The sequence below is a fragment of the Anabas testudineus genome, chromosome 13 (assembly GCF_900324465.2).
Source record: "Anabas testudineus chromosome 13, fAnaTes1.2, whole genome shotgun sequence".
Taxonomy (NCBI): Eukaryota; Metazoa; Chordata; class Actinopteri; order Anabantiformes; family Anabantidae; genus Anabas; species Anabas testudineus.
In genome coordinates this window covers 9,715,282-9,738,656 of record NC_046622.1, presented here as the reverse complement: position 1 = coordinate 9,738,656, position 23,375 = coordinate 9,715,282, and the positions used below count along the sequence as shown (strand labels likewise).

Sequence of the window (23,375 nt, the reverse complement as noted above, 5' to 3'; positions counted from 1 at the left end):
TGTTTAACGTCACAACTGTACCGAAACTCAGCACTTTTTTTTTTTTTTTTTCAGTCCATAAGCACTTTTTCAAAAGCCCCCAGTCACACACGGCCCCTGAGGGAGGCAGTATCCTGAAGGAGAAGTGAACTTGTGATTCGGAGGTTTATGGTTTGAATTTCTGCACAAATTTAAAAGTAGCAGAAGAGAATGGAGAATGGAGACGCATTATCTAGCCTCTTCTCACATGCCCTTGAGCAACACAGAAATGAAAAATGAAAGAAAAAACGAAATTAGTGGAGAAATGTTGGAATGCTTTGAAATGATAAATTATGGAGATGACATTTTAGACACTGCTCCCTTTTTACAGTTGAGGGAATATATGTGTTGGAAGAATGTTGTTCATCTATCCAGTGTTGTAGGATGAATGTCAAGACCGACTGAAGGCACATAAGCAGGTCTTGGTGGCTAAATGCTACTGCTTGTGTTGTGATGCATGAGAATATAACTTTACATTAAATCATTATTTATCATATTGATAGCAGCCTTAACATTTTTACAGGGAAAATATCTGACCTCAAGTTCAGGTTCAACTTGTGTTGCAAGAATATTGGTTGAGTCTATACAGTGATCTGAATACAGTCAGCACTTCACTATGGGGCTCTGAAAATGATTTCTGTGTGTGGATAGCCTAGTTAATTTGAAAGAAACCAACGTGTGTTTTTCTTCGTTAAATATTAGAAATAGAAGAATAATTGTAATACATGTTTATACATGTGTTGTAATATTTGATGGGAAAATGCAATTTCATACTAAAATCCTAGAGTTGGGTAATCCAAATTCTTTTTTTTTTTGTAAATATAATTAGGTTTTTTATTAAAATTACCACTTTATTCAGATATTTTTAACTTAATTATTGGGTATTTTCACTGTGAGGCCACCTCGCATTTTCATGAAGGCCAAATCACATTAACACAGTTACCCACAGTCACACCTAGAAGCTGGCCAAAAGAATGTGGCTCGCATTTTAAAATAGTAATATTACATTTTTATTTTAATCCTTACAGCAGCCCTAATACTATGACGAGTAATAGGACAAGTAGTAGTAGTAGTAGTAGTAGGTCTATAAAAATATCAAATTGTTACACAACTTTACATGTGCTACACAGAGTAATGTCATCTGTCAGTTACAGTGCAGACAAATCATTTACAGTTATTATGTAGGTGTTATATTCAGTAACTAAATAAAACTCATGTGTAGTGACAAGTGCACATGACAGTGGTATATCTTTATATATAAACTCATCCTTTTACTATTTTATGTGCACTTACTGATGACATGTATCCATAAATCCAAGCCTTACACAGCCTTTTAGAGATGCAGCAATGTGGTTATGAGTTTATCTTACTCTCACTGTGGGTGTATGAATGATGCTATTCCTGTGTGTGTGTACATGAGAGGAGAGGGCAGATAAAAAACAGCGATACAGGAGTAAGCGGTGATACTCTGTGCCTGACCTTGCTATCCTCCTGTAACACAAAGCCTCTTCTCCCATGGCGAGCGCAAGCCCATTGAATCTATCCAGACACTAATGAGAAGTCTTCCCACAACAATAGACTAGATCCGTTTATCAGGTGAGTAGGAGAAAAAGCAACCCAACTCCCCTTCATGGGAATTCAATCACTAAACCTATTCTGCTTTATCAACAATTAATCTCCTTTTAAACCATCGGACCTGGATGAGGCAAACAGCCGCACGTTACACCGTGCTGTACAATGTGTGGCCACATCGAGAGGAACCACACTGAAGCAGCTTAAAAAAAACAACAACAACAACAACAAAGGTCTGTGAGCAGTTTGAAGAAGAAGGAGAGAGTGGGGAAATGAGATAGAGAGAGGAATGACAGTGTTCAGAAAAACAGACGGCTGCACCGCTCCACTGTGCATATCATTTCTTCGGCTCAAGAAGCGGCAAATAAACAGCCGTCTTGTTTTTGGCTCCAACACCTGTGTTATTTCTGCACCGCCAGTAGCAGAGGCAGCAAATGGCTTGTGAATAGAAGTGGAAGTTCTCCTTTTGTCCTCAGACTGCTGAAAAGATATTGTTCATGTAGGATTTCTCCTCAGATATTGCTGCCAAGCGTAATAGGACATTAGAATTCAGGAAATAAAACTCAGCACATTAGCAAGATGAATCCCATTAGGATATGTGTCATGCTTTTTTTTTTTTTTATTCCTGGATGTAAAACACATCAGGTGGATTTTCCATAAACTACTAGAGAGCAGAGATGAATGTTTTATTAGTGTAAAAAGGAAATTTGTTGTTTAATGTCTGACACAAGCATTGGAACTTAGATTCCAGTTTTACTTTTAGCATAGAAATATTTTGCTCCATTGATAAATATTTGCATTTTATGTCATGTTTGGTTTGGGCAACAGGATTTCTATGAAGTTAAATGAGGTAAAGTTTCTAAACTAAGTCATATTTTCAGTTTTACTCAGTAATTATGTGTTGATCTATCATTTAAATCACACTAACTGTTGACAGGAAGATAGCAGCCATGTGGCTGTTATAGATGAAGTCAAGGCAAACGGTCCAAGCACGAACACACACACACTCTACTGAGGGTCCATAGGGGCGTGATGGGTACGTGCGCACATACAGACACCAGCACACACACTGTCACGCTCACGCAGACAAAAGAAAATAAATGTCGCAAGATCTTTTATGCAACTCAACTCTGAAGTTTCTCAAAATCAACTGCTTAACATAAATTAGCATTTGCAAAATAAATGTAATGTTTCGCACTGTGGTAAAATGATGCTGATGAATGATGCATGAGGATATGCAAATAAGTGCCATCCAGTTGCCAGCTGAAGTTGCCAGTTTGTGATTCACATCCCTCACCCCTCCCCCTCCTCCGTCTCTGCCTCTCTCTTCCCCCTCTGGTCCCCTCTGTTGCATTGGGAGGTGGAGGCCATGTACGGACCTACAGTAAGTGTGTTGGTTCTCCTATCCTACACCTGTCCCTCACTCCTACAGAGTCCTTTAATTGACATGGAAAACTTGTAGTTTCTTCACACAACCCTAAAATTGCCAGTGCAATGCAAATCAGCATCCAGCAGACATTTGTAGAAGTGTACAATACTTATTCCAGGCCCCACAGCTTCCAGAAGCCTGCTGTTGCATATCCCAAAAGGCCATGGGGCTTTCAACAGAATAATGTGTGGAAAAAGACAGCAATTATATGCACTGTTTTTGCAGAATGGCTAGAGCCAGGGCTGCATGGCAAATTAGAGAGTGGCAGAAAAACAATTTGAGCCGTCGTCCAAGACAGGGTGAAAGGCGGTTTAAAGAACACATTTAAATCTCTAATCTAAAACAAAAAAACATATTTGACTTGTTGTTAGTACTCAGTAAATATTTCAACTTTGGAAGGTCCCAAAGTTTGGACTTTTTTTTTTTTATTTAGTTTTCCAACAAATTCCAGAAGCTTTTAAATGATAATGGCTAGACAGACCGGCTGAAGTGCTTCATTTCTCGGCTGTGATGCAGCTTAGTGTGTAACTTAATTATTCCAAGATGTTTCCTGTAATTCTCAATTATTACATGGTTTCCATTTACAGTATCTTTTTTTTTTTTTTTTGAGTGAAGTGATTTTTGATTCTCTGTATGCCTGAGGGTTTATTTCCACCAATATATCAAACTCCCACATGTGAGATATTACTTCTCAACAGCTCTTAAAACATTGCTTTCTGAAAGAAATGCTTTGCAAGAGTAGTTTAGTTTAAGACTAGTGGCACAGTCCTCGCTGCTAGTCATGGACTAGCTTTATTAAAAACTTTGATAGCTCCAACAATCATGCACTTAGAGCACATATCAAAAAATATATTTAAAACTGTATCACTTTTGACAGGAGGATACTGCCCAAACAGTACAGTTCAAGGGTCCAGCACACCTTCTGCGATCGTGATGCTTTTTTCTTTCAGAGTAGAAATCAGACAATCCATTTTGCCGTCTATTCTCTGTGATGCTCATTGTGAATTCTATAGCTGGTGTAGCTCAAGGCTGCTGACTCTTTTGTGCCCCCAACTCCAGGTGTTCCAGGAGAAAAGTTGGAGAAAAACACTCATAATGTATAATCACAGGACATGCAAAAATCACAGTGCTGTTTGGCTGGGATTCAAACTCTGACCTTCAAGCGCATGTGTGTGTGTGTGTGTGTTTGTGTGATTTTGTCCGTGCGTGTGTGTCAATGAGTGTGGAAAAAAAGGAGAAGGAATATGTTAGAGGTGATGGTACAGCCATGAAAGCCTTGCCAGTATCTGTGTGGTTAGTTTTGACAATGATTGAATTAGAAATACCATAAAGTTGTACCTGAATACGCATCATTAACATCTTAAGACACAGTGGAAGCTGAAGGTTGACAGCGAGATGGCAAATGTTGATTTCACCTTATTCTGTGGATAAAAACAACACAAATAGAAAAGCTTAGGCTGTCTCATTCACACAATTTAAACTCTTCTAAAGGTGATTCTGTGGGAGAACATCAATTTAGAGAATCATTGATGACAAACTACAGTTTGCTGACTGCATCTCTTCCATCTTTAGTACACTAGTTGTAGCACAGCTACAATGCCCCACTAACAAAACATCTCCCACATCCAGGTCTACAATCCCTCTCACCCACTGCTCCACCAAGAAAAGACACCAAGCTGTTACTGAAGCTGTATACCTTTTGTATACAGCTTTGTATACCTATTAAATAACTTACCTATCTTGACCTATACGGAAAAAATATATATAAATATATAGTCACACGTCATCCTTCCCATACTTAATTTACTCCTTTCCCCTCTGTCACCCTCTCTCCCTCCTTTATCTAGATTAGCATAAAAATGTGATGATATAATACAGTGTAATGCCAGAATTCATGGGGCTTTTCTAATGTGCACACTTTGAATCAGTCACTGCGTTCACTGCTCCCTGAAAACCTTCAAGGAAATGTGTCGTCACTCCTATTCATGCTCGCTTGCTTCATACCCACCATAGAAATATTACGGCTCAGCACACAGGCATAATAACGTGTGTGTACACAACCGCATACACACACACTTATTAATTCTCCCTAAAGAAGATGAACTGATCTATCTTTATTATGCTTCATTAAATTGATAACACGTGAAGTGCGCATTTCATCTGCAGGAAGCTGCACTGGGGACAAACATGTGTGACATGCTATATTGTAATTGATTGTTTCTGTAGACCATATATCGTGTCCCATTCATTCTTCAGGATTATGATGCACTCTACACACAACAGGTGAGATTACTGACAGCTAATTGCTGTGCTTATACAACTAATCAAGCCATTTCCTCTGATCTCTCATTTAAATTCTCTTCTTTCTCTTCTCGTCTCTCTCCTTTGATCTTCGCCGTCACCTGGTTCTCTCTCTCTCTCTCTCTCTCCCTCTCTCTCTCTCTCTTTCTCACTCTCCATCCAGCACCAAACCAAAGCCCCGAAGAAGAGATCGAGCTTTAGTAGAATTTCCATGGCAACAGATTTTCAATCATACTTGCCTAGTCGCGTAGCGTCCAGCCAGAGATGGATACGAGATGTCTTAGACTTTGATCATGATCCCACTGATCTTTCATTCCACATCAAATAAGGCTGGATCAGCTGACCTCCGTCTCAATCATGCACTTGATTGTGATCACTATTCCAATTTTGAGTTGTTTTGTGCTTGTTTGTTTCTGATTTTCTTTCTTTCTGCGTCAAACAACAAAGCCCGGCGAAGTTTTCGAGATATTCGGCATTTGAGCTTCAGTCGTGTATAAAAGTTCGGCTGATGTTTGTGGGGTGTTGCTAACTCTTGTTTTTGTGAGCTTCATGGCATGAAACGACACAGCATTTTGTGTGTTCACCAAAGCAGAACAGCCGCCTTTTTTTTCAACTAACCTCCCATATCAGGGGCCCTGAAATTGCCGGTTCAATTCTCAGGGCACAGCGCTTCGGTCTCACAGAGCCTGCAGCCCCTCACTCGGAACATGAGCATGAACTTGCCCACAACTGAGACTACTGACATTTACTGTTGTTACAGGCGGTGGTGCATGCCCCCCCCCCCCCCCCACCCCACCCCAGAGATCTCCTATGTGCAATTCATTTCCACCACCAAGATTTTATTATTCCTTATTTTCCTAGATTAAGGGACCCATATGTTATTGTAGTTATTGCATTCGCTGGCTCCTCTGGGACTCTTTCCCTCATTCAGTCAGATAATTGTATCTTTTGCAGAAATACCCTGAGATCTGCACGGCTGACCTACTGCCTGCAAAACACATGATTCTTTTTATGCTATTACAGTTTCCAATCATTTCATTTTCCGTCTTGAATGTATGCATAAATGTTGAGGTCAAACATGTTGTGTATAATGTGTATATCATAGGCAGCATTAATTATAACTTATCTGTTATGTTACACACACCAAATAACTAAAGTATTATGTCGCATAAAATACATGATTGAACACAATAAACATATCTCAGTGGCTTCACACCAATGCTTCCTGTATGTGGGATTAAAGGTGAACTGCAATGAACATGGCAGAATGTAGCATTTCCTCTTCTTGATGCACCCAGGGATCTTAATAAGACATAGCGGCTCTTTCCTAATGAGACACTATGTTCTTAACATGGCTAATTAGTTGGATTACTCATTAAACAAATACTCAGACATTTGTCTGCAGTTCGGATGTTTTGTCTGACATTTGCACATATCATTCCTGTGTTAATTGAATTTCTCACACAAACAACTACTAAAACGAAGGTTAACAATTTGCTGAATATTGAATAAACTTTCAGTTGTAAAGTATTTAATTCTTGAACTTGGCCTGTCTGTGAATTTGAATTGCACAGTACATATCTTATTTCCTATTCTCTTGTGAAATATGGATGTGGAAGCATGCTGCAGCTAAATCAGCTCCCTTATTAATTTATCTCTTTACGGCTTTTAAATTTAAAATGTTGCAAGTGCTTGATGGATGGAGAAAAGGTATCTTCCCCCACACCTTTCTAATATCAGAACTGATATCATTTTTTCACAGCCCAACAGTCCCACAAGCATGACTACTTCATGCAGGTTGAGGTGAAGAACTAAGCAGCTCTGTGCTTTATTTTTTCATGGAGTGCTTTAGTGATTTTTTTTTTCTGTGAGTGTGTTTACAACACTATAAATGTACTAAAGCCACGGCACTAAAGTGTGTGCTGTGAACTTAATTCGAACAATTACCACGACCAACATGTTGGCCGATCTGTTTTGCAAACTTCTTAATTTTCTTTTTCTACTTTTTCATTCAGAATGCCAACACCTTTAAACATTCATCTGATACTGCAAAACATGACATTTACAACATGCATTTTCTTTTATACATTCATGTAAATACACAGTGTTTTCTGTTTGGGGTGGATCCTGTATTAGAATTTATTGCTTTGTATTTTATTGTATTGTTCTCCATTCCAAAGGTAGACAAGCCAAAAGGACGTGGGCGGCAAAACTAACGTCCATTTTAGGGGACACCAGATTTACATTCGTATCATGCCAGAGTTTAGAAACCAGATAAAACGTAGCATCAAGGGAAGTCTGTGTCTTTGCGTAACTCTGACAAATATCCACTTTTCAAGTGTGTTTGTTTATCCTGCTTTTTTTTCTTTTGCAGATTATTTTGCTAGATAATGTATATTTTTATTATGATATTTTACTACAGAATGTGATTGTTTCAGTTTCAGTCTGTTTCAGTATTGTAGGTTCAGTATAACAAAAGAAACTATATACATGACATTTGTGTATATTGTATGAGATTATGTTGTCGATCATTATATAGATCTGAGAAAAGTGTGTGTCTGTCTGAAATACCCCCATTTTCAGTGCCTTTATACCTACAGTTAAATTCAGTCTCGGTGTGTATATCTGAGGATTGCACATGTGACTCCATACAGCCTTTTGCTGTCCAAACCGACTATTTCTTGGCCACAAGCATTAAGAAAATAACTGAGCCCAGCCAATAAATAGCCTGGCACACAACCCTCACCCACAACTTGCAGCCTTTGCATTGTTTTTATTCTGTTTATTGAGCTTTATGCAATGGTCGGTAGCTATTTCTTTCCTCTCAGAGAGAGCCAGCCTTGTGCTTTCTAGGCTCTCTGCTCGCTGCAGCTCCATAGCTAATAGACCGATATGAGAGTGGTTAACTTTCCCATAATGTTGAACTATTTCTTTAAAGGGTCAAAAAGTTGATGATCAGTAAAAAAAAAAAGAGCTATCTTTTAGTTGTGTTCTCATTTCCCAGAGCTGACCAGTACATGATGCTGGTTCAGTCACTGGGGAAAAATAAGAGTGAAAATGAAAAGGAGTCATAAAGAACTCATTACCCTGCACTAGAGCTCAAACATTAACTTCTCTCACCTCTGTTTTTTTTTCTCCTCTCCCTTCTCTTTTGTTCCTTTTATGTTTTTCTTCTCCATTTTGCTTCTCTCAATCCTTCTTTCTCCACTCTGCAGCGGAGCCGCTGGAAGGAGAAGAGTTCCTTGACATTATAGGTATCATGCGAAACCAAGCAGGTCGTTATGAATGCAAGGCCAGCAATGACGTTGCCACACCAGACATCAAGTACGTCAACGTGGTTGTCAACTGTAAGTAATAACAGACGCATACTGCAGTGTATTCCTAATTGAACAGTGATTGAATTTTCTCGTCACGTTTCACATCAGACATGGATGATAAACAGTACTCAACAGATAAATCCGGATAAAAGTCAAGATTACAGTTAAGGTTAGAACAGAAGTGAAGTCTGTATCTTGAAAGTTTTGGAGAACCCTTGAGTGTTGCTGACACAAATCCAAGTAAAAAAAAGAAAAAAGAAAGCTCTATAACTTTGATTGCAACTGCAAATTTCCATACTAATTTCCACATCTTCATTTAAGAGACACTTAGCATTTCAAAATAAGATCACCTAATTACATCTTGTGAGGAGTCTACGTTGGATCAGATGAGTGTAATTCATATGTTGGCTGTTCAGGAATGATGATCAGCTCATGAGACATCATCAACCAACTCCCCGCAAAGGAGTTACAGAATTTTCTTTGATCTGAACAAATCACTTATGGCTGTTTGCCCAAACAGTACTTTAGCCAAGTCTGAGTGCTTGGATTAAATGATAAATATTTCTATATTAGGGCACTTTTTGGTGTTTAATTCCAAATGGAAAATGAACATTAATCCTCATGGGATATATTTCTGGCCAGTGTGATATTTGCAGAATTCGTTTATATGTATATGAATGATTTCACAAAAACTTGATAAATCTGAACTTTTAGCACTGACTCGTTTTAAGTCGAACCCCAAATAATTTATTTTACAGCAGTTTTGGGACTTGATATCATAACACTGGGATAAATAGTCACACAAGCTAAAAGAGCCTTCAGCTTGTCCAATATATTTGTCTGTTTGTTTTACTTGTTTGCTTTTATTGGTGAGAGTCAATACAGAGCGACTTTGTCATTATGTCAAAAGGCTTAACTCTGCCTCAGGCTTATATCAGTCATACTACTCAGACACACTTGACACGATACTATTTCTTAAATAATAGTATTTCACTTTTTAGGAAAAGAAAACCGAAAGAAAGCAAGACGTGCCACATGAGATGGGTGTACTTCTGTATTCACTGACTGGCAATAGAAGGCATGGTTTTTGCCATACATCAGAATTGTTTGGTTGTTGTTTTTATGTCGACACTGTGTTACTCTGCAGATCCTCCGACAATAAGGAAAACCCAGAGCTCGGAAACTCCGGTGGGCCGGATGGGGATGCTGCAGTGCGAAGTCACTGCTGTGCCCACGCCAGAGTTCGAATGGTACAGAGATGAAAAAAGGTAAAACTTCCTGCACATTTATCAGTCTTTACAACAGTGTAACAAAAAGACAAGTGCATCAAGTTGCAATCATCTTATCCACCTTAAAAAGATCTTCTGTAGTTGTTTCGGACTGCACTGAGACATTTTACGGTAACATGACCTTGAATGACATCTGGGAATACAAATGTAGCTAAAAAAACACGCTGATAGACGAGGATGTGTCAAGCTCAGTTTGCATTTGTTTTATGCTTTAGCCTGTGCTAAAATACTTGAGTTGTTTACCACCGGTCAAACCAGCCATTAAATGGAGCACACACCATTAGTCTCATTTATCACAACCATCAGCTGTAAGGCTGATCCACCAAGGCTGGTACCCTGATGCTCTGAAGCTTCTTTATTACGGTAACGATCTCCTATAATGCTTCCAGTATGGAAAACCTTCTGCCTTCCATGTCAAATTACTGGAAACAATGAAGTGTTGAAAAATGCTTTCACAACACTTTGAAAAGCTTTTACTGTACTTGTGCAACAACTCTTTGGGAAAGAGTTTTTGTACCTAATTTTGTATTAAACTACTTTACACTTTAATTATTTTGAGTCAGTTTGGAAAAATACCGATTTGTGATGACTGATTATTAGTTACAGCTACAGCATGCAGGCTGGTGACACGTATATAATGAAACATTGCAAAAATAACCTTTACATCACTTGACCTGAATTGCCTTAAGGGAAGGCGCAATTTGATGTTGTAGCCCCTACAATTAAAATTACGTGGCAAAATAATGAGATTTATATTGAATTTACTTAGGCATGACTATGACAGCCAGAAAGAGACTTTATTGTTATGAGCAAAATTAATGAATAGCATTGTTTTTTAAATTATAAACCATAATGAACACTGTTACCTTAGTGCAACCCTTTGGTAAATATGAGCATTAATCTCAGAGCTGTCTTCAAACAACAGGACTACACTGGCGTCCTACCCGCTGTGTTTCAATGAGCAGTCCTTTTTGAAGTGGCCCAGGTCACAGGCTTTCAACATGTTTTCTCTCGAGATGATTCCCCCTCTTCCCACAATTGTGGCAGCAGCCTCATCACTTTATTCTCTGTGCCAAACATGCTCCATATCATTTTACCCAGTGGGAACAATGGATCTCTTTGATCCCCTTGTCAAATGTGCCCTCACGGTGGTCCCATTGTCACATCCCGGTGATAATTTGATGACATCATCTGTGTAGTTTGATAATGACTAATCACCCACTTAATCACTCACTAGGCTGTTATTCCATTGTTCGGTGAACATCGCTGTGTAAGACAGCTGTGAATTCTGTGACATTCTTTTGAGAAGAGAAGAAGAAGAAGAAGAGCAGATCGAGCATTCGCCCGCATGCAATTTATGAACTGGAGTCACTGAAAATCTCGGTAACCCATTTCTCATACCACAAGTAATTCTACTGAAATGGAAATCAGGCTTCCTGCACTGTACTGTCTCCTGTGAAACTGCAAATCGTGTGACCAGACACAGATGTTCATCGGGAAAGCTATCACTTTAAGTGTCGTGCGCATATCAGGAAAACACTTGAAAATGATTGTAGTGTAATGACATTCAACGGCAGTGACAAACCAGTTCCCCCATTCCAACACTTGTCATTTAATAACCCCAGAGATTCCCTCCTTTGCTGCAAACTCACCATCTGAGTCAGATCCGGTACGGAGCCGCTCGAGTGGAAAAAGTTAATGACAAAAATATTGCACGTGGAGCAGCATGATCTGCAATTTTACATGCATCCAGACCACAGCATTAAAAGTTCAGTGAAGATTGGGAGAAAAATATTAGAGGAATGTCCTAAGTGTTATCACAGATATGGTCTCTAAAGTAATAGGCCTATCATGCGAGTGCTTGAATAGAAAGATTTATGGTTGTTGAAATATTTTGCATTATCTGTTGTTTCCAGCCTCCATCTATCTCAGTTGTTTTCTCCCCTGGAGGATTTTGGCAGTGTGCCTGTTCATAGCCCCTTTTTCCTCTCTTCTAGAGAAAGGTGTTATTGCACTTTCTCCTTGGATGATGATGTTAATGCACCATAATAAAATCATTTATCCTTGCTTGGCTAGTTAATTTTGTAGCCCCCCTCCCCAAGAATCAGAGCTAATGCACTGTAGCCTGTTGTGTCTTATTTACTTGATTGTTTAGTCGGGGGGTTGCTCCTGCAGTTGCTTCCCTTTGAATCAGTTTAACCTCATCAGAACCCAAGTTATCAGTGGAAACCCTGAAATCTGCATTTAAATCACAAAGAAATCTTGTTTGTTATGGTGACTGCCCAGCATTTAATTCTCACTTGGGACCTAGTTTAAAAAACGGTGCCAGATTTACCACTCAAATGACTTATTTCACACATCGTTATGCAGTTTTTGACACCTAAAACAACAGCTCTTCTTGAAGATTCGATCAGTTGTAACTACTTAGATAATGTTGGCGCCATGAGTTGCTTGAAATCAACGTCTCCATCTTGCTCTGGTTCCCTCTGACTCATTTTAAAATGAGAACACAGTATAAGTGTTGTTAAATATGCACTCGGTGGCTACAAACTGTACATGATATTGTGTGAGAAGTGAGGATTAAACTGCATCTTTCAGACCACTTCAAACAATACTGTCTCTGCTGAATGACCGATTCAGTAGCTTTTAGCGGTGGAGATCCACTCACTTGTCGCTGAGAGTGCTATTGTCACTGTGATTCACATATGTTACTTCCTCTTTAAAATCTCACTTTTAAATATGAAGCATATTAAAAGTGAAATGTGCAGAAACACATAAATGCCAGTTGAGTTATAACCTTGTGTGCTTGTTTAGGCTAGGGAACTGTGATTGGTCTGATGACAGCCTTACGAACACTGTTTACATATACAGAGAAATCCAAAGGTTGCCAGTTATGTTAAAGTGGACAATCACTGCTCAGTGGACAGTTTGGCCTGTATGTGGCATTTGCAGTTTGGCTTCCATAATCTGTAGACATCTGACTGTTTTTCGTCCAAGTTGAAACCCATGAAAGGGGAAGACAGAGGACTTGTCTCCCCTTTTTCCAACCTCAAATACAATTAATCCCTTCTTTACACTGAAGTTTGACAAACAAACTAATGTTCTTGTTCATAATTAATATTTTTGTTCATATTTTAATTACTGATACTCCTCAGATCCAGGATTATTTTGGCAGTGATGTATTTGATTGTTCTCCTTAATCTCCTATAATACTTTCAAAGTACTTTGTTGTGAGGAAAAGTGGTATTAAAACTATCACTCAGGACCTTAATGTTTTGTGAACGGCGTGACAACCACAACAATTTCAAATTAACCTTGGCTTATTTTGCCAGCTCACTACTTTTTTGGTTCCTCACGGTGGGTTCTGTTAACGCCGCAGTGCTCTCGGAAAAGGACTGAGACACACACTTTTGGTCGAGCTCTGTTGTTGGAAAAGCATTGCTCACACCTGTCCAATCAAACCAAACTGAAGGAGTAAACACGCCAAACTGCTTGGCACAAGCTGCTGAACACATACTGGTCTGCAAAGCTCACTTTTCTCCCTCTTCTTCTGAGTGGAGCGGCTTAACTGACCTAACCTTGTGCCTGTCCGTCTTCCGTCATTCCTAATATCCACATGAAAACATCAAACATAACTCATGCTCTAACACATAAATGAAATATAACTTCATAGCATCTCGGACTTCTACAGGATCTGAGCGTCTCCGTGCCACTTAGAGACTCACTTAGCATCAGTAGAGACTGATCATGGTCTTAAAGCAGCTGACCAGTAGTTCATAACCAATCAAACGGTTACCACGTGGGTGTCAGGACGCTCCCTTCTCTTTTAAACGACAGCGCGTGGTGGATCAAGCTGTAAATCAAATCAAATCTGCTTAGGCTGTAAATTGCAGTAGACGTTATGAACCCCTCAAATCAACACATAACTTAATTCTACATAATTGCATTTGTCTAATCGTGCATCTTTCAAACTAGAATGGTTCTTCTTTGTGCAGTAAATCGGTCTATCTAAATCCAAAGTGAGTTGTTGGCTAACCTGACAGACAGATATGTTTGTGTGTTTTGGCAGCTGATGCATGGCTGTCACAGACACCGGACCATTTTCAATCATCTCTGGGTTACAAGTCTCAGCAGGACTCTCCACTTGATTTCATTTATCATCAGCCTTGAATCATAACAGGCCTGTCACTTTCTCTGGCAGTGATAACCTACTTTAGATGCTCCCACACGCTACAGAATCAAATCTGTCCATCTGATGATTTGCTCTGGTCTTTCATCTCTGCCGCCCTGCAACTGCAGGCCTTTGCACACACTCCATGCCCTCTGCCAAATAGAGGGGTCAAATCATTTCACTCTATGGTTTAATGTAGCAGAGCGACTCTGTGCATCAAGAAGTAATCACTACAGATAGCCGACGGAGCGCTGCTGCCCTCTGCCTGTGAGGAAGCAAGGAAGTGCGGCACTGTGGTGATGAGGACGTTTCATAACTTTCCTCCACAAAAGGGAGACATGCATAATTTCTGCCAGCCTCTGTGATAATCTATTCCAGTCCATTAGAACAGATGAAGAAGCTGGCAGAGACACAGGCATATTTTAGGATAAACTTGAAATCAGAAGCGAGGAGAAGTTCAGCGTGTGCCAGCGTGTTAAAAGTTAAAATGGTCGGCCAAAATGTTGAGCTCAATAAATTCTAACAGAAGAGAAGTCGCACTTAGAGGACAGAGATCCAGTTTCCCGTTTCTTTCCTTTCCTATTTAGTTCCCTGCTGGCCATTTGAACTCGCAGCCTGTTTGCAAGTAAAGCCAACCTCAAACCTTCACTGCGAAAACAAAAGAGAGTTCTCTCTCTTTTGACCTGTTTGGGTCACTTTATTCCCCAGTTAGCGTATTACAATCATGCACTGTAATCTATAGTAAAAAATAGCTGTAGGCTCCCAGCGCCCTGTAGTGCTGTTTATTATCTGGGTCTCTCAGCATGCTCTGTGGACAGGCAGGCCTTTTTAATAGTGCAGTCACTTCTCATGAAGGACACACTGGAGAATATATCTGCAGCCGGTCTTATCATTGGATGGGGGGGGGTTGGCTTTAAGATGGAGTGCGGACACTGCTGGTGCACTCGCCTTACCTTAGGACTCGCTCACTTTCTTGCTTTCAGACGCCACTGTTCCCAAGGTGTCCCTATGGGAAGAACCTCAGCATTTTATCAAGTTGCCACTCCCCAGTGAGCCAAATTATGCTGTGCCATGATGTGCGCTTCCCTTTTTATGTTAATACTTTCTATCAGCCAAGTATGTGTCAGCATAAACTTCTCGCTCCCCTGCTCAAATTCCGATTACCACATTATCCCGACTTAAGCAGGATTAAGTTGAGGCGCCTTAAATGAACTGCACCTCATTCATGATATGAAAGGGCTCAATCAGCCCAGAACAAGCAGAATCCATTATGTGTGCCGTGCTGGGTTATTAAAAGAGTTTTTATTTGGTTGTGAGGAGGTGATGCAAGGAGTAGTTCATCAGTGAGGTAAACAGGCTGAGTCAGCAAATTGTATTGATTCATTTGGTGTAAAAGGTGTTCAAGGTTAACATAATTGATTGGCAGAATTTGGTGCTCATTAAGACTCCCACAGGTGAGAAGTGCCACTTCAGCGGAATACTAATCCCATAATGGGATAACAATGATCCTCTTTGTTTGATAGCAAAAACAAAAGACGACAAAGTCATGTGTTCTACTAAAACAGATAAAAACTGCACATGCTTGGAAACAAAACATCAGCAACGTGTGTGTTTCATGCTTGAGAAAAGGTTTGCATCTTACATTTCTGCAGAGATAAGTGAAAGCGTGGACAGTGACATTGCCTTTGTGAAATGTTTTCTTTTCTCGCCACATCATTAAGGTCGAGGTTAAAGATTTCTTTCTGGTAAAAGCAGCATTGTGTCGTACTGTTAAGGAAAAAAAACAGGTTTGTTCCAGAAGGAGAAAGGCTTATCTCCTCTTTTAAAAAGCACAACGCCTACACTCAGAAAGTTCATTGACACTAAGCTAACCCCTGCAAATCCAAAGCGTTCAGCAGTGCAAAAGTATAACTTAAGTTGGTATATAATCATGTGAAGACCTTTCCTCTTATGCAGTAAATACTTTCTATTACTTTTTGAGTAAGTTGTTCTAAGGTTTTGTTCATGTTTGAGTTCAGTGGTTTGCATTCAGACTCTTGTTGCCCTTCCATGTTTAGCGAGAAATTCATTTTAGTTTTACAGAAACATTCAGACTTAATGTGCAAATAAAATATGTATGAAATCTATTTTTCATAGAAATAAGTTCAGCAGAAATTTTAGATGTTGACAGAATTTGAATTATATCATGATTAATATGCTAGGATAATGTTAGGAGATGTATATGACAGTACGTTGAAGATGCAGCACCTCCGGGATGTCACACCACCGTCAGAAATACAGCTGAATCCTTTCAAACACATTGTGAAAAGTGTCATGCTGCTGTAAGGCTGATAATCAAATCTAATTTTAAGCCAGAAGTAGGTTATGACTAATTGTACAGAATACATGAAGTGTGTCTTCTCTTTTGATCAAAATCCAAGATAATTTGTGTAAAGAAAAATAAAAAAAAAGGTAAAATCTCTCTTTCCTGTACAGAAACTGTACTTTGTACTTTACTTAACATACCCTCACTTTTGTATGTCTCTCCTATCCAGGCTGTCCAATACCCAGGGCATCAACATCCAAATCCTTGGCACTACCACTGTCCTCGTGATTGCTAATGTTACTGAAGAGGATTACGGGAACTACACCTGTGTGGCCTCCAACCGACTGGGCGTCCAGAATGCCAGCCTTTTCCTCTATAGTGAGTACAGAAACAACTGTTATTCACTTCGCTTCACCACTGAAATCCCAAATGGGAGATTATTAGGTTTTATTGACCATATACAGTGCCACAGATGTGACTGTGGCTGCTGTAGGGATTTTATTTGTTATGCAGATGAAGTATTGACCATAACGTATCATGCCAAGTATCGCCTCTACGCCATGTTCGAACAATCCATCATTCAAATCACCGAGTTTCAAGGTGAGACAGGATGACTTTGAAGTGTTTGAAGTGAATTCTATTAAACTAATTTTCCCACTGAATCATCGAAAATCAGCAGGGAGCAAGTTCCCCGTGGTTTTATATGATTCTTTTTAAGCTTCACTGCAAGAGCTGAACAACTGGAAGCTAGTGTAAAAAGTAAAACCATGCTGTTGTAATTTTTAGTCATTTGGCTAATGCTTCACTCAGTGCTGCATGACAGAATATTGTGTATGTGTGCGAGTGTGTGTGTGTCCTCATGGAAATCCAGGAATGTGGCTTAAGATGGAAGGTGACGTCTGATATGTGGGTGAAGTAAATTAATGTTCAGGGTTTGTACATCAACTCAGACCGATATGTTAATCACTAAATGTACAAAATCTAATTTTCTATTACCTTGATGGAGAATTGCTGTGATACATTTCTTAAGCAGACGAATGGTGTGCAATTTCAAATTGTGTCATTGATTTTTGGTCACTGGAGGGCAATGTACTTGGTAAATGGTTGAGCCAAAATGTGCTCAAGATTCATCTGGCACTGTGACTGACTCCACCACATTAGACATCTGAAATATCTGATTCATTTCTATATCCAGAACACTGAATTTACTATTTAACAATCGACTTTTAAGCAGCTTACATATATCAAAGACAGCTGTTTCACTAAATTACAAAAAGGCGCAAAAACACTTTGAAGCACTTCTGGCCCCACACCCATCAGTGATTTCACAGCAGGTGTTTTCCATGCACTCCAAAACCCAACTAGCAAAGTGCTTGTTTGAGCCAGTTGGACATGGTTTCCACTCCATCTCAATTTGGCACTCAAACAGCAGCGCCATACACAATACAGACCAATGACCATATATTTAACATGGCTTTTAGTGGGCGAATTCTGATGGGGGAAAGTGTTGTATTGTCTCTGCCAACATTTAAAAGCTATGAAAAGATTCAATTAATTCAGTTCAATTTTTCGGCCACTTTGGGGCAGCGGAAACAAGCTGTGAACACAGCGCTGACATGTCATCATCTGTTATGGAGCAACACTGTAGTTGCATTTATCTCGGATAGTTTGTTTATTTTGACCGATTGATTGAACATCATGAGCCATCGTGGACATGCAGCACTTTTCTAAATGGAAATGTCAGATTATTAAAGATTGCTTTGTTCCTTTCTGCATGTTTTTATAAGTTGCAGTGTTTATTTCTACCATTTATTTCTTTCTTGTACTGTCATGCGTTAATTGGGTCAGTACCACAGTACCGCCACCAGATGTCTCTACACATCTAAAGTTTGTCCTCAGCCAGGTTCCAGCTAATTTGTTTAAATGCTTAATTTATGTGACATTTATTGTATTTGCCGACTCAGATGAGGTACAAATGTCAATATGTAGTTTTATGGCAATAGTTAGAAACAGTTTATAGTGATTGTTGTATATAAAATGGGTCTGCAAGGCAGTGAGCTTTGACTCTGACCACCACTGTAAGTTAAAACTCTCTCTCTTTCTGTGTGTGCAGGACCTGGGACAGGTCGAGATATCAACGGCTCTGCCTGTGTATCTCAATCACTGTGGCTCCTGTTGGCATCCTTCGCCTGCCTTTTCTTCAAGTGTTAATACCACTGTCCTCCTCTTCGTCCTCCGCCCACCCCCGCCCCACCTCCTCTTCCTTTTCTCCTGCTCACCAACATCCTAATTGCTACCTTATTACCAACTGTCCCGCCTTTCCCCGCCCAGACTGTTTGCATCATGATACAAAAACCTTACGTGCTCTCAAACACTGCTTACAGATAATACAAAAAGCGAAGGGTTATAAGTAAAATGTTATAAGAACAACAAAAAACAGTCATATGAAGGACAGAGCAAGCAAACAGTGATTCTTTTTGTTTGTTTGTTTGTTTGTTTGTTTCTGCTATATCTTGTATTCGGGGTCTGGAATGGGTTTGGAATTTGTTGTATTTTTGTCCTCATAGGAATGAAACGCCGAAGCAACTCGCAGGGGCTGAAGTACTGAAGATGAAAGTTGTATTCCTTTCTTACTTTCATAGATGCATAATGTTAACTTAAATTGTATTTAGCCAGTGTATTAATGGGCAACATGCAAACGCTCTGCCAAATATATACGGAATGATTTGAAACTAACACCTCCAGAAATGAAAGGGAAAAACTGCAGCGGATTCTGTAATGAGACTAGAGCCTAATATTAAAGTCTGTGCTAACATAATTTGATGCTACCACACTGAAACCCAGATACAGAACATTTGCCAGGTATCTCTCCAATCAGCGACGATGTTTTAAGATGCTGTAGACACTTGGATTGTTTACACCAAAACCAGAAATTGAGGATGCAGTGAACAGAATCGTCCTGATCCTACTGAGGCTAAGTATGCAGATTACTAGTAGAAGGAAATGCTTTTATCTGGTGATAAATATCTACGCTGTCATTCATTGGCTCACTCGCCTTTATTCCAAATGAAAACCCCATTTCTTTTGTTTTTTTTTTATTCTTTTTTGCAACAGCAGGACTGTCACTTCAAAAGAAAAAGAAACACAGTAGGTTCTAATGATACATACAGTACTGTACATACAATTTTGTATTTCTCTATGATAGGATGACTTGTTCTGCTACTGGAACAACAGGAAACAGAGGCACTGTTAGTGCTGTTTGTCTTGGTTGCACCACATTTAGTTACATACGCTGTCCCACAAACAGTGTTTGCTTTTAGTTTCTGAGTTTTAGGATGATTTTTCTGTACTGCTGAAAATTGGATAACAATGTATGACACCAATGAATGACTTACTTTATAGTTTTTCTCTTTCAAAAAAAGTATGTGTGGTTTAATATGAAATTATAAAGAACAATTCATAATATATTGAAATTGAGGTTATTTTTTTGTCTTTGCCTCATTGTGTATATATACTTGAATCCAAATGTCCGTATACAATATGAAAAGGCAGATTTTATGTGTCCATGTCTCTGAATAGGGTAGCAATTAAAGGATGGATAAGGCATAGATCTCTTGAAATGACAACCCTGCATTATACCTATGCTTGACAAAACAAATGTTGGCTTACATTATGTTAAAGGGAATGTGATGGGAGGGAATGGGTTTATAATTAGCTTGTCCATCTTCCAGGAATTCAGTATGAGAAGAAATGCTAAATGGTTACACCAATATATTAGAATGACAACAGAATAATATTGTTATATTACACGTTCTACAACAAAATCTATTTGGCTTATTGCAGAATTTATTTCCAAATGACCAAATTGTGTCAATATTTTCTAAAACCTGCAAGAAGGAGACCATTGAAACAGTGCAATTCTTTCAGGAAACAGCTGAGAGGTCATTGCTGTTGTGGTGAGAATTGCTCATTCTGTGCACTATTAACTGGCTTTTTTTGCCATTTAGTTTGACCTGCTATGACATAGTTAATGGACTCCAGCTCGCAGCTCTGATCCTCATCCTGGATCCCATCCTGGATGTGTGTTCTAACAACCAAGGCAAGATAGTACTAGTACTGTAAAACACACATGTAATTAATGTCATCCTTGTCATCGTACATTAAAAGACTTGTTCCCAGTGTTTTCATTGTAAATGCTTCTGAGGCTACGGCAGTGTGAATTTGCAGTGATGCCATCTGATCAGACTAATTTTCGTGTGGGTGAAAAGTAGAAATGTACAGAGACTGAAACAGGCCAGAATTGGATGCGAACTAATACATTTAAAAATGTAAAACAACATTTCTGTAATTTCTATCAGCCTCTACATAAACAAGATCTAACAGTCGAAGTGCTTAGTGTTGGATGTGATATGAAAGCTGCTTGTTTTTATGCTTTTATCATCTTATTTTTATGTTTATTATTTCAAATGAGCAAGTGACCGTTGTGTATCCACTTTATGTGGAATAGCCCGATGTTTTCTAATATATTATATTTCTGCAGACTGATATTTAGCCTCAGGCTTGCCCATACTTGAGGAATTCAGTTTATCATCAGAAGCTGTGTTCTTACTGTAATTACAATTGAGTGGTCTGGAAGCTGTGGTGGGATAGTTCTTTATGATCTGCTTGCATGAGAGCGGCCTGTGATACCAGGAAGTCTGTCCGTCTTAGTGTGTGTCGGATACAAATAAAACCTCAGGGCAGAGCAATGCTGGCCTTGGGCAGACTCTCAGACAAAGGTTTTGTTTCGTTTTTTTTTTTTTTTTTTTTTTTTTTGGTTTGAGGATACCCTAATAGACAACCAGAACAGGGTCATTTATTTCAAAATTGTGTTTAACCTTTATTGGTTTATTGTACCCTGCTTGAGATCCATGATGGTTGGAGTTTGGCGCATCGAGGCAAAAAGTGGAAGTAAACCTTCTTTAAAGGATAATAAATCGACTATCATTGTCTAAGCCTTCTGCAGTTCAGGTTATTTTCACGTCCCGGTGTGTCCACGCAGGCTAAAACCAGCCAATAAGCACTGACTAATGTACTAAAACCACTTACAGCATATAAAAGCCATGAAGCTCTGTCTTATCCATGAAGCATAAAGAAACTTAAAAATACAGTCTTTCCATTGCTCATAGAGACCAGCAGCCAGCCTATGAACACGGCACCAACCCCTGTAGACCGACCTTCTAGTTTACTGTTGAGCATTGCCTCAAAACATCAACATCGCTTCACTGTAAAAAAAACTGGCTTACATATGTGCGAGTGTGTATTCATCTGATACTGTTCACTGGTATTAACCCACCTGATAGGTGACATACATGAGGCATGAGAAACATAATGAGTTGGCCAAGCAGCTAACTTTCTACGTTCTGTTGAGCTATGGTTACAGTGATAACCCTCTAAGTTTAGATTGTTTTTTTTTCTTTTCATCCTCTGTGTGTATATACAGTATGATATTTCTACAGTAGAATGTTGTAAAGTCAGCAAATCCATACGATCGTGTTTATACAACTCCACATTGAAAGTTTTCAACAAAAAAAAAAAAAATGTAACTATCACGTTTGTACTTCCCTTTGGGAAATTAAGATTCAATCATGGATTATGACGCAGCAATGTCCCTTCTTTTCTATTTTACTTTACTTTATTATGGCATAAGGTAACTGCAGTTAGTTTTGAAAAAATTAAATGTAATAAAGGTATAAAAGAAAATGTTCAAAATAAAGTTTGCATTTAATGTTCTGTATTTGAATGTGACTTGAGATGTTGGGGAAAGTAACCTTGTTTTTTTTGTTTGTTTGTTTTTTTGTTTGGTTTTTGGAAGATAGCTTGGAACACACTGAATCTTAATGGTACTGTTGTGTTTATCACCATGTAACATGCAAATAAAATAATATATGTATTGTTATATTCTCTCTGGAAGACATTTTTGTCCTCGAAAAGTGTGAAAAATACCACAGAGATTCTGTTCATCAACAAGCGGATGTTCCAGATGATGAAAGGTAAGATTGGTGTTACCACCACCACATATGGACACACACTAATGACTATATGGCACAGGCTTCAGTTATTTATTTTTATCATGTGGCTGCGGTTTATTGCCACAGAACCGCTGCAGTGAAATGTTTCTCCACTAGGTGTCAGAGCAAACCAAATTATGCTTCTAACCTTTTACGATATTTGCAGACTTGCAGACTTTTTTTTTTTTTTTTTTTTTGCATTATTTGCCTCTGACTCTTAAGATGAACGAGGGAAGTAACAGTGTCAAGGGTTGGGAAAACAAATCTGTAGCTGCTCGGTTTCCAGCTCAAACCCCCACACCAGCTGGGAAAACGTGGCCAGTGAAGCAGATGAGGAACATTCAGAATTTCCTGCAAGAGCAGTTGGGGGGTCTCTGAGTACAATATCTAATCTTAAACTATTCTATGGGGGTTGCTCAGCACAGTGTTATTTATTTCCAACGTGAAGGACTGGAAGGTTTGGTAAAGTAAAGATGATGGCAATTTAAACTTTACAGGGAAGTGATCCTCATTCCTATTAACCACCTGTACTTGCGTGGCAGTCATATGTTTGTATTGAAGTTGGGATTTACTGTGTTGTACACTGGATGTTACAATTGCTTACACGTACGTTGTATGCTGTCTTATCCAGACAGAAAAAAAGTGTAATATTAACAATCTTTTTAATGTATATATAGTAAATATAGGTTTAATATGATCCTTTAAACAATTATGTCTCTGTATTAGCATGTACACATGCATACTAGCATCTCTAATTAACAACAACAAATGAACAAACCCAGGTAGCAGAAGTTGTCATGTTATTTCCTATAGGTCCAGAATAACCACCTCAGTGAACCCTACATATATGATTAGAAACTGTTATGTATACTGTTAGGATGACTTACATGGGAATGCAGATAACCAGATTTATCTTGTTTTTA

The 23,375-nt window shown here is 39.0% G+C and overlaps 1 protein-coding gene across 1 annotated transcript in view; it reads left to right on the top strand.

Moving 5' to 3' along the window:
• Positions 1–22,306, top strand: part of lsamp (limbic system associated membrane protein) — a 160,606-nt gene extending 138,300 nt beyond the window's left edge. The window contains exons 5-8 of the mRNA XM_026341770.1: positions 8,536–8,667; positions 9,785–9,905; positions 16,632–16,780; positions 18,516–22,306. Of these exons, the coding sequence (XP_026197555.1) occupies positions 8,536–8,667; positions 9,785–9,905; positions 16,632–16,780; positions 18,516–18,613 (500 nt within the window). The 3' untranslated portion in view covers positions 18,614–22,306. The remainder of the gene's footprint in view (positions 1–8,535; positions 8,668–9,784; positions 9,906–16,631; positions 16,781–18,515) is intronic.
• The last annotated feature ends 1,069 nt before the right edge of the window (positions 22,307–23,375 follow it).